Consider the following 11,859-nt stretch of genomic DNA (forward strand, 5'->3'; position numbering starts at 1 on the left):
GGTAACAAGTCCTAGAGCACATGACCATTCGGCAAAAGCACGCCAAGTCATGAGCCCAACCCGGGGCATCATATGGGGTGATGGGTGAGCAGCCAATCAGGGGATGATACGTCATCTCACACCACTCTGGTGCGAGCAGGGCTTATATAAACAGCGCCACTTCGGGGCTCGGGGTCTTCCTCCTTTCATCGCTTGACTGTAATAAAGCTTGCTGCAGAAGGGTGAGAAGAAAACACAGGAGACTCCATTTGTAACGGGCAGTGTGTGGAAAGGAAACATCCTAGCCTGCATCCCATGTGCAGCTAGAGCCCAGAAAGAGCAGACCAGGCCTGGTGTGCAAGTGTTAGGTCTGGACTGCTTCTTGTCCTGCAGAAAGTTGCCTGCAGAGTCACTGGGTTCTCATAGATGTCCCCGGGTCAGGCTGAGGGGAGCCACGAGGGGGCCCCACTGGTTGGGAGCAAAAACCATCACTGTTTCTCTATATCAGTGTGGCTGGTGTTCAGTCTTAGACAAACCTTCCTAATGCTTGAGGCTGTGTGCCTTCCCTGCTCACCTGACTCCTTGTATTTTGTCAATTTTGTTAGAACGAACGAAGAAAAAACTTAAATAAGCCTAAAAATTAGTGTTCAGAGGACAAGGAATTGGATGGGAGATGAAAGATAGGAGAGAAGCCAGCTATGGTGCATGGAGCATGTTAGATAAAATGGAGGTGACAAAGAAAGATCAGGGTGCAGTAGGAAGATGGGATACAGCTTAACAGGCTGAGTTTGAGGTACACCTAGGGAGCCCTAGAGCAGACACTGCTGAATATTAGAACATGCAGGAGAGGTGAGGAGAGGTGAGACACCTGAAGCTGAGGACACAGGTGGAAACCTGCAGCTGGAGAGTGACTCTGACCATCTGGACAGACTACAACTAAGGATGGAAACCTGAGGAATTCCAGCCTTTGCATCTGGAGGAGGAGAAAGATCCGGGAAGGAAAATGGCCAGCAGTTAAGTGATAGAGAAAATCACAAAGAATGATGCTGAAGAGCATGCTACTCTTGAAGTCAGAGATGGCGCGGGACACAGAATGTTTGAGTCTATCACCTTTCCAACTTCCCATTTCCTACCCACTCATGCAGTGGTGGACCAGTCCTCAAGCTAGGCTCATGTTTGTTCCCCAAATGGTCACAAGAAGGTAAAAAAATTCCCAACAGCCCATGGACAACATCTTTTTCTTCCTTCCTTGATTTTTTTGAGATAGGTTCTCATGTAGTCCTATCAAAATAACCTCAAGCTTACTATGTAGCCCAGAATGTCCATGAACCCCCGTTCCTCATGTCTCAACTTTCCAGGGCAAAGATTCCTAGTGTGTGCCACCATACTGAACTGGGATTTTTCCATATGCATATAGACCCACCTCTCATTTCTCAAACTGTTACCATTCTCCCTGAAGTTAGGACCAGGAATGCATGTGTTCCTGTCCAGATGTCACTCAGATATATCCTGGTTCCTGTGTTAACAGTGATCGTAAAAATATCCCACCAGCATCCCAGGGAATATAATGAGGAACTTGTTTGGATACATTGTGAGTGACAGGAAACAGAAACCTGCCAATCAAGCTTCATACGTGTTGTTGGTTAGGGGCTTCCCACAGGGACAGAGTCAGGGAGGAAACTAATAGACTATTCTAGACCCTCTCAGTTATTTATAATTTTTGAGTATTTGTTTGTAGGTTTTGTTGTTGTTGTTACATTATCCTCAAACTCATGATTCTAGTGCCTCAATCTCCTGAGTCCGGTGCCTTAATCCATGCACGCATCTTAGGCCTCCTGACATTTCCAGATATCTAGATAGGATGTAACATTGAACTGTAAGTTTGGTTTTAGGCTGGGATTCCCCCCCCCACAACAGTGGTTCATTCATAACCCACTTCTGCACCTTGAACACAAATGTGATTGTGTACTGTTCACTGGCTATGTATTTGTCTCTTTATTATTTCTGTATAAAGTCTATTGGTTTTGATAAATAGATCATACTTACAATATCAGCAAGGAAAAATAATGCTCAAGTTTAACTTCTTTAGATGAAAACTAAATTTGATACAGGCTCTCTGTATCAGGCCTGGCAAGGAGTCCCACCTCTGCTGACTTGGCAGTTTTTTCCCTTTCACAGAACAAAGTTCTCTTTTTATGCTTCCAGAAAATGATGTCAGAGCTTTGTTCACTGTCTTGGTTTTCTTTCCTGCTCCTGTGATAAAAATACCCTGACAAAGGGAACTTGAGAGAGAAGAAAGAGCTTGACTAGAAATTCTAGGTGATAATCTATCCATGGCAACTCTTATAGATGGAAACATTTTATTGGGCTGGCTTATACTTCAGAGGTTTAGTTCATTATCATGACAGGGAGCATGGCAGTATACAGACAGACATGGTGCTGGGGAGGCAGCTGTGAGTTCTACATCTGGATCTGCAGGCAGCAGGAAGTGACTACAGGTTATTAGACCTGGTTTGAGTTACAAAGACCATCTCCTAGGGATACACTTCTTCCAACAAGGCCACACCTCCTCCAACAAGGCCACACCTCCCGATAGTGCCTTTCTGTTGACATATATGTATGGGGGCCTTTTTTATTCAAAACCCACACTAGCCTTTTTGTGACAGGATCTTTAGTTTTATAAGGAAGATGGTTTTGGGTCTGGTTCATGGTCCCTTTCTCCCAAACATCACTGAAGACCAGAAAGTCTGATTTTGCACACCGTGTCCAATGTTTTCTTAAATATCTCTGAGAAAAGCTCCAGTGTCCTCACAGATTCATGCAAAGGCCATGTACAGAAGGTGTCACAGTGGTGGCTCTGTGGGCGTCCTCTCCAGTGATGCAGATGTTGCATTTCTAGATGGAGAACTCAGATGAGTGTGAGGTGTGCCGGGATGGAGGGACGCTCTTCTGCTGTGATACTTGTCCCAGAGCCTTCCATGAAGAGTGTCACATCCCAGCGGTGGAAGTCGAGATGTGAGTGAGATTCGAGAACCTTTCCTTGTCATACACAGTACCCTTTTAGCGTGGCAGCCTGTGTGTGGATCTGGGGAAAGCAATAGCTCTTAATAACAGGTATCAAACAGGAACCTCCAGAGAATTGTTTCAAGATGCTGTCGGCAAAAGGCCAACGTTCTTCGTGATATGGATACCTCACCTGATGTAAAGGCCAGGCCCTTTGCCTGCACACAACTTCTGCATTTTCTCACAGTTGTGCAATGAAGCCTCTTGTCCAAAAGATTGGGTGTGGTATATACCAACTGCTTTTTTCTCTACAAACTTGTGAAAGAAAGAAGCATTACCACTGCCCACATTTCACCACCTTGTAATGGACTCCTTGAGGTCCAAGGTTCCCAGTATATTTTGAAGACCATTTTACAGTGTTCAGCCCTGATATCCTGGTCCCCTTGTGCTTCTAGCAACCTCTATCAAGAAATAAAGACACAGAACTCACTCGAAAGCCCATTTTCTAAAGACTGGCCCCTAATAGGAAAGCTGGTATATTAAGATCCTACCTGGGATCCTTTAGAGCCTGGGAACCCCTTCCCCAGATGAGACTGTCTGCCAATCCTGAACGCCCAGCGGCAGGCATGTGAACAGTAGCTGTTTTCAATGATGTTGTCCCCTGCTCACTTCACATGCAATGTTTTAGGACACCGTGGAGTTGCGTCTTCTGTAGGACTCAGTCCTTAGGAAGCCAAGAGAGTCGTCCAGAATCTGAGATCCTGCAGAGGCAGATGGTGCCCCAGGAACAGTTGGTGAGTCACTGGGAACCCCACACTTTCTCCATTCCCCTGGAAGAGGACAACCAGGCTGGGAGCCAGGACAATAGCACCCAAAGGTTGTCTTTGCCTCCAAGCCACACTCCATCATGCTGCAATCCTGGCCTAACCTCGTGGTATAAAAATAACTCAGTCATTACCAAAGCACTCACGTTGGGCCAAGTTCCTGATGGGCATGAATAGTGCCTTCCTCCTGGGTATGTGTGTAGACTCTGCCTTTCTGAGTCATTTGACTGAGTCCCTTTGTCTTGCAGAAGTGTGAGTTTGTTCTCTTGAGAGTCTATTGCTGTCCTGAGAGCTCCTTTTTTTCCAAGATGCCATATTATTGTTATGTAAGTAAGGGTGGTGAACCTCTGGCTTCCATGATGTCATGGGACTGGGAGGGGCACTGTGGGATTGTGACTGTAATCCCCAAGGAGCACAGGCTCTGTTGTTCCTGGGACCCCATGGAAGGGAAATGCTGAGCCTGGCAGTCATTCTGCCATTGTTATTTCTCTCACCACTTTAAGGACCCAGTTGTGCTTGTGCAGGAACCTATGTGGTTGGACATCATTAAGAAGAAGCTGAGTCAGCAGGCTTATCCCAAGGTGAAAGAGTTTGTGCAAGACATGAGGCTCATCTTCCAGAATCACAGAACCACATTCAAGGTCAGCATCTCTCTCTGACGACATCTCCTCTTCTGGGTTACGCCACACCTCATTTTCTGCTTACTGGAAAGTTTAGTTCCCTGTATCCTCCTGTAATAACATTCCCTAAAGAAGAGATCTGAGTGTGCCAGATACAGCAGTACATGCCTGCGATGGCAACATTCAAAAGGTTGAGGCAGGAGGATTGTCTTCTGTTCAAAGACTGCCTGGTTTACACTACGATACAGTATCTCAAAAAAGAAAAAAAAAATGGGAGTGAATTTTCCTTTGGTTTAGTGTCTAAAAATTGTCTCATCAAAGGAAAGGTCCCCAGCACCACAGAACTCACTTCTGTCCTTGTCTACAAGGCTACAGAACCACACAGAGGAAAATTAAGCCAACCCCAACCCACAGAGGAGAATAATTTAAAAAGTATTTTTTTTTGTACCATTTGGGCGCGGTGGCATAGGCTTTTAATCCTACCATATGGAAAGCAGAGGCAGCAGATCTCTGAGTCTGACACTGGCCTGGTCTACAGAGAAAGTTCAAGAACAGCCAGGCAAACACAGCGATATCCTGTCTGGAAAAAGTGTGTGTGCGTGCGTGCGTGCGTGTGTGTGTGTGTGTGTGTGTGTGTGTGACTGTGTGTATATGTGTATCTCTGTGTGTCCATGTCTATATATGTATGTGTCTCTGGCAGAAGGCACACTATATTATGTACATGTGAGTGTAGGGGTCTCTGGAGTCCAGAGGTGTCATATCACACAAAGCTGCTGCTAGAACTGCCTGCCATGAGTCCTTTGCAGGAGCACAGTGTGCTGTTAACCACTGAGCCATCTCTCTAGATCCTAGTTTAAATCTTTGTGTGTGTATGAATGTGTAATGTGTATGTTTATATGAGTGTGTGCATACTTGTGTGTGTGTTCAGATGTGTTTGTGTGTGTGCACACACATGTGCTATAATATACATGAGAATCAAGTTGGAGGGCAAGCTTGTATGTTGTTCTTTACATGTCAGCTTCTTTGAGACAAGGCACCTGTTTGCCTCTGTGGAGTGCTAGGATGACAGATGTGGGCTACCACATTCGGCTTTCCGTGGATTCTGGGGATCTGATCTCAGGGGCTCACACTTGTGTGACAAACATTGACCCAGAGGGTCATCACCCAGCCTGAGAATTTTTCTGATTCTTATCTTTCCCTAGGTGGGATTATCAGAAATACCAAAGATTAGGTTTCTTTTTACATAAATGAACCATGAAGTTAACAGGGTCCATCAGAGAACACAAGTATAAAGAAGGAAATGTTTGTTTCACTGACATAAGCTCCATCATTCTTGTCTTTGTTATTATTATTATTATCATCATCATTATCATTATTATTATTACTTAGGAACCCAAGTTTGGCAAAATGGGTCTTAAACTGGAGTCCAAGTTTGAGAAGACTTTCAAGGAAGTGTTTGCTATAGGAAAGAAGTGAAAACAGTTGACTGCCATCACAGATGCTGCTGGTGTTGTCCTGGCCCAATCTGCTCTTTTGGCCATGTCTTCCCACCTGCAGCGGCAATGATTATTTGCTACCAAATCCATCATCCCCCGGAGGATTACTCTGGCTCACATGGAGACAGCTGCTGCTGGTAGTTATACCTCCTGGATTCGGGGTCCATCCCCTGCCTTCAGCTGGAACCAAGGGTGTGGTACATTGGGGCTTGAACCTTTCTGCTGCTGCATTAGCTTCCCTGCCTGTCTTTCCTTGTCTCCAAATCCTGAGAACAATCCACAATAAATCACAACCTTCCAAGACTTCAAATCATGTGATAGCTCATTCCTATAGTTCCAGTCCTTGGGAGGCTAGGGCAGGAGGATAGCTGCAAGTGTGATGGCAGCCTGGGTTACATGGTGATTTTCAGCTACCCTGGGTTGATAAAGTAAGATCATGATTTCAGGAAGAAAAAAAGAAACATTCACCAAGTAAGAGAGAAAAGGCCTCAACTCTGGATCTTTCTCTAGAAGACTCAGCATATGGTAATGTCCTAAAACCAAAGTCTCAGTGTGGAATTCTAGAGTTGGGTCACTGTCCAAGCAAAAGGTGACTGGAGGGGTATCCATAGCTCCTCAGATGCTAAACCAGTTCAGGGCTCAAATATTAACCTATAGAAGGCATTAAAGGCATTTGCTTGTAAGCTATGAGCAAAGTGGCATATTTGCTTGTGGGTGGAGAGAAGGTAACTCTAAGAATGATGGGCTTTGGTGGCACTTGCTGCACTGTACTAAGAGATTGATAAGAGGTGTGTAGGTTGAGTCATCCCAATTAACCACGAGGAAAGAGACAATCGTATCTGTAGCAGACGTCAGACAGCAGCAACGGTATGTGCCAGGCCCTTGTATTCAGAAAGACAAAACTTCAAAAAAGACTAGATTCTACCTTTGAGAAGTGTGGTGCACCAATGTCTGGGTCCTGAGATTCAGACTGAAATAGGTATGTATGCATGAGGACTTTGAACTTGTTTCCCTTGAGCCTATTTGCCTATGAGAGAATCACTTTCTTCTTCCTGGAAGAAAGAGATACTCATGCCTCAAGTGGAAAAAACAGGGTAGGGTTAGAACATGTGTGAGAGGGGATGCACACCAAAGGAGTGACACACCAACCTGACAGGAGGGCCAAGGAGGTGGTGTTTCAGGTGGTTAGGGGATGAGGAAAGCTGAAATGCTAAAGTGGATTAGCAGAGTTATCAATACTTTAACGTGTCATTGCTTCTTCAGGAATGTCACATCATGTATGCTAACCCACTCATCTTCCAGTTGCTTCCTACATGCCCCACACCCTTCAACCAACCCTGAAATAAACTGAAATAAACACATAAATAACCCTTCTGGTCTTGAAAACTGCAGTGAGTTCCTGTGTATCCCATAGTATACCCTTTTCAGATAGAAGCTCAGTAACGCTGGAGGTGAAGACTGCATCATTGTCTGTTTGGATGGTCTGTGCCACACCTAACCAAGGAATTATGTGTAGGAAAAGTACCTGTGCCACCACATCCCTGTTTCCCTGGAGGTGGGGAATGCCTCCATCCAAACGGGAAAAGTGTCAACAAGCGTTAGAAGGTATCAGAGCTTTCTGTAGGTTGGTGAAGTCAATCTGACAGGCTTCACCTGGTTGCTATCCTCTGAGCTAGTGCAGAGACTGACCTATCTGGAGTGTTCTGTGGCAGTGAATTATAGCCACATCTGCTGGGAGATGAAGAGCCTCCAAAAGTTTGACTATAAGTCGCCATTGACAATGAGAGTGCCCTTTGTTGTGAGAAAGCCCCTTTCCTTCCAAAGGGCACGGTGGGTATGGGCGACTAAGAAAGCATATTTAGAAAGGGTGTAGATGTTACCCTGCTGGCCCTTGGCTATTTGGAGAGTGCTAGTTAAAGCAGTAAGCTCAGCCTTCTGTGAAGTGGTCCACACTGGGAGGTGGTTTACCTCAGCTATTTTGGTGGAGGTGACAGCACCATAGGCCGCTTGGGGGTTTTCCCATCTCTCTGTGAGAGAGCTCCCATCCACAAAGAAAGAGAGCTTGGGGTTTCTAAGGGGTTGGCTGGGGTAAGCATAGGGTCTCCACAGCCTCTGGGCAGGAGTGAAACAAGGATTTAGAGGAGGGGGGAGAAGGGAAGAGTGTTGTAGGGTTTAGGGCAGGAATGGTAGATAGGGTAATTTGAGGGGGTTTTCTAGAAACAAAATGTGAAATCCTTGGACCCATGAGGACCCAAGGAGAAAGAGAAAGGCATGGTTCAGAAGGTCTGAGAGGTGCTGGTTATACTTGCCCCAATTGGACTTGATGGTGGCCTTATGATAGGCACAGCCTTTTTAAGCCTCTGCAAAATGTGACTTGTTGCCATTTTTCTGTGAACTGAGAAATGGACCTGGCTAGAGTCCTTCCCCTTTGCCAGTATTAAATTAAAGCTTGCTTCAAATTTGGTTCAAAATTGTGGCATCGCTCTTATTCTCACCGGGGTGGATTAACACAAGGCCAGAATGTTGTAGGTTCTTTTATCAACATTTGTGCCAAGATTTTAGACAGAAACTAGGGTATAGGATCTGCAGGGAAGGGGTGAAGATCCTTCCAGAGCTGCCTTGGGGCAAGTATTTTTTGTCACATTCTGTTCCCTGTGCTCCTTATCTCCCACAACTGACACCCGACTGAGACTAGGCATTCTGAGGCTTGACCCTGAGGTCAAGGAGTAACCATCAGTGACCAGATTGTACAATGATACTTCTGGCTCTCCCTGGAGCCACTCCTATGGGTCTCCAAGGACTAAACCAGCAACATGCATACATTGGATCCCCACAGACACATTAACTTTTGCAAAGTCTTGTTACTTAGACTCCTATACAGAAGCTGGCTGGTTGATTTTGCTGAGTTTACTGTGGAAATATAAAAATGGTGCAGGGTTCTTACCTACACCATTATCTCAGTGACACATGCTAAATTCAGGCTAAATTCAACTAATCACCTCAACTGAAAAAGACCAAACTTCCACTACTTGGTTCTTGCAGGCAAGGTTAAAAGATGCCACCGGTACGCGCAGCCCTTCATTCAGCATGGCTCCGCAATTAATGCAGTGACCATCGTGGGAGGTAAGTGGATGAGGGAGCCACAGGCAACAGGATAAATGTCTAGGGAATCCAGAGAGGTCTCTGTTGAGTCTAAGGGGAGAGTGCTGGTTGCACTCACCAGGGCCCTGAATTTAGAACATGGTAAAGGGACGCTAGAGTTGAGGACATGGGAAGCAGGATATCTTTTGATGTTCTCACATCCAAGCCCTGTTCCTTCTCTTAAGATATCTCTCCGTTTCTTTTGGAAACTGCTTCATGCTTTGGAATGTTTTAAAGCACCAAGTGCTATGCACTTGGAAGAGATTCTTGGTCACCCCATGAGACATTGAGGTGAGGGGCACAGGCAAATTTGCGTGCCTTGGCTTCCAGTGAGTAGGCCCCTCCGTGGTACACACAAGCAGAATGTAGCTGTCTGGAAGGAAGGATGAACGGACTTTTCCAGCAAGTTTGGTTTAGCCAGATTCATAGTGCCTCCCTGACAGTTTGCACCAAAAGTCTCTGTAGAGGCCAAAAGCTCACATGTGCTCATAGACTATCAAATATTAAGATCGTGTCATAACTTAGAACTTCTACCACCATTCCCAAGATGTTCCATAGCTCTTGAAAAGGACTTTTGGGTCCCATCAGTGGTGGTAGAATACACATCTAAGGAGATACCACCTGTAACAACCACCAGGCGGAGTATTCTGGAGTCTACTCTGGAAAGAGAGTGGATACAGCCCTCTCATCATGTTGATAGCTCAGTAGTGAGAACACTGCCTGCTCTTCCAGAGGAAGTTCGAATCCCAGCACCACTGGCAGCTCACAACTGTCTGTCACTCCAGTCCCAGGGGTCTGAGGACTCATGCATATATAAATACTGGTAAAACATCAATGCATAGAAAAGAAAAAAAAAAAATTTCAAGAGAAGGAGGAGGATGAAAAAAAAAACTACAGAAAAGAAAACGAGAGGGAAATCACTAGCTCTTGCTGAATGGTGTGGGCACGGCCAGTCTCAGTGGCAGGGCATCTGTGGAAGGACAGCATGTGTGACCTCAATGGTCTGAGGAGCGTCTGGGCCTCCCCTCTGAATACCCAGCACACAGGGAATCTCTGGGCCTGACCACTTGATGCTACAGAAGCTAAACTGAAAGGCTCTGGGTAATGACGGAGATAAGAGGTAGGGACTTCCCTGACATGAGGCTCTTGGCCCACCATCCCACCTCCTCCTGCTACCTTATCAGGACCCGGGTCTCATGGAGAGTTTCTCAGATCTTTAGAAGATGGACAAGTGGACCTCCTGTGTTCCTCTGTCCAGAAACTCTTCCTTTTCTGCTTGGGATCTCTTCGAGTCTCTCCTAAGAAGATTAGCCATGTTTCCTCCTCTATCCCCTCGACATCTCACAAAGCCCATGATGTCCAAAGCTTCTCAGCCTTAGCCTACTCCCTGGGGTTCTAAGCAGAGGTCTGGCTGTTAGGGGCTTGGCTCAGTCTCAACATAGTGTGTAGGAGCTGAAATGTTGCCACCCAGTGCCCAATGACCTTGGATGATGATAGTAGAATTGCCTGGCCTTCTGGCATCTTTGCTCACCGGGTACACAAGTAGAGGGGAACTTGATGAAAAGACAGGCTTAGGCTTAAACAAGTTTAGGGGCTCAGGGCCCCAAGTTTATCACATTTCCTAACCTTGTCTCCAGAGCACATGACAGACAGAATGAAGGTCAAAATACTGTTTGGGGCTAGAGATGGCTCAGCAATTAAGAGGACCTTCTGCTCTTCCAGAGGACCTGGAACTCACAACTGCCTATAACTCCAGCTCTAGGGGATCCCACAGTGTCTTCTGGCTTAGTCTACCACTCATGTGCACACACGCTCATACAGACACAGATTTATAGTAAGATAAGATCATAGAAAAGTTTTGTTCCTGACAAAGTAGAATTGAAGAGCTGGCTACACTGTGGGGCAACAAAAAGTCCCCTGAAATCTGACCCCAAGCAGGACCTCAGGCTGTTCCTGTGAGTCACACCCACTCCTGCCCCATACCAACCTATCCCTGTGCACTTGAGAGAATGGAGAACACAGCCAATGTCTGTGCAAGAGAGAAGACTCCAGGGAGACCTGACAAGGGGCAGGCTCACCACAGTCGGCCAAGTCCCTCAGAGAAAGTCTTCCCAGAAGGAGGAGCACAGATGGACCTGATAGATGCTGAGGACCGGATTCTCCTCAGGCACCTCCAAGAGGAGCTCAATGGAGGTGACTGCCCATCAGGAATTATCACATCTGCACCAGAAGGGTGACCAGTTCTCTCTCCTCTTGCCCTGGTGACCACGGTTGCAGCTTCCTCCCACCCTTGAGTTTTAGGCTGGGGTGACAGCTCCACAGACATAGGGACCCAAAGTGTCTGTCAGCTTGGTGGGTCACCTTTCACCCACTAGATCTATAAGAAATCTTCTCTCGGTCAGGATCCGGCTCCTGGTTCTCCTGCTAGCCTGAGAGCTAACTTGAAAGTGTTTGGCACTCTTTCTCCATCTCTCTTGCTACCCAAGTCTCTTCAACCAGGGACATGACAGAAAATGGAATTACAACTAACCCCAGGGAAACTCTGCTACCCTCCTAGACACAGGAGTAACTGAGAACAGTTTGCTTTGAGTGGAGATATTCTATTATTATCTTTCATAAATAAAACCCTCCCAGGATCTGGCTCTGCTTTTCCATGGTGTACCCCTTTGCAATCCTCTAGGTCCCCCTTTCTCCTCCTCCCTGCCACCACTTTCCAAAATAGAAGGAGGGGCAGTCTGTCACAGCAGCTCATTTGAGGTTAGAGAAATACTTTCATTTTCTTTTCCCAGTTAGGGC

General features: G+C 46.2%; 1 protein-coding gene across 2 annotated transcripts in view; it reads left to right on the top strand.

Annotated features, from left to right (window-relative positions):
- The window catches only part of LOC132648110 (nuclear body protein SP140-like), a 45,843-nt gene extending 39,611 nt beyond the window's left edge, over positions 1–6,232 (top strand). Inside the window, exons 16-20 of one of the 2 annotated variants that reach the window (XM_060368740.1) lie at positions 2,879–2,994; positions 3,671–3,776; positions 4,055–4,132; positions 4,310–4,447; positions 5,816–6,232. In XM_060368740.1, the coding sequence (XP_060224723.1) occupies positions 2,879–2,994; positions 3,671–3,776; positions 4,055–4,132; positions 4,310–4,447; positions 5,816–5,902 (525 nt within the window). In that variant the 3' untranslated portion in view covers positions 5,903–6,232. The remainder of the gene's footprint in view (positions 1–2,878; positions 2,995–3,670; positions 3,777–4,054; positions 4,133–4,309; positions 4,448–5,815) is intronic. The other variant, XM_060368741.1, reaches the window with a different exon arrangement.
- The last annotated feature ends 5,627 nt before the right edge of the window (positions 6,233–11,859 follow it).

This window comes from Meriones unguiculatus, chromosome 15 (genome assembly GCF_030254825.1).
Source record: "Meriones unguiculatus strain TT.TT164.6M chromosome 15, Bangor_MerUng_6.1, whole genome shotgun sequence".
Taxonomy (NCBI): domain Eukaryota; kingdom Metazoa; phylum Chordata; class Mammalia; order Rodentia; family Muridae; genus Meriones; species Meriones unguiculatus.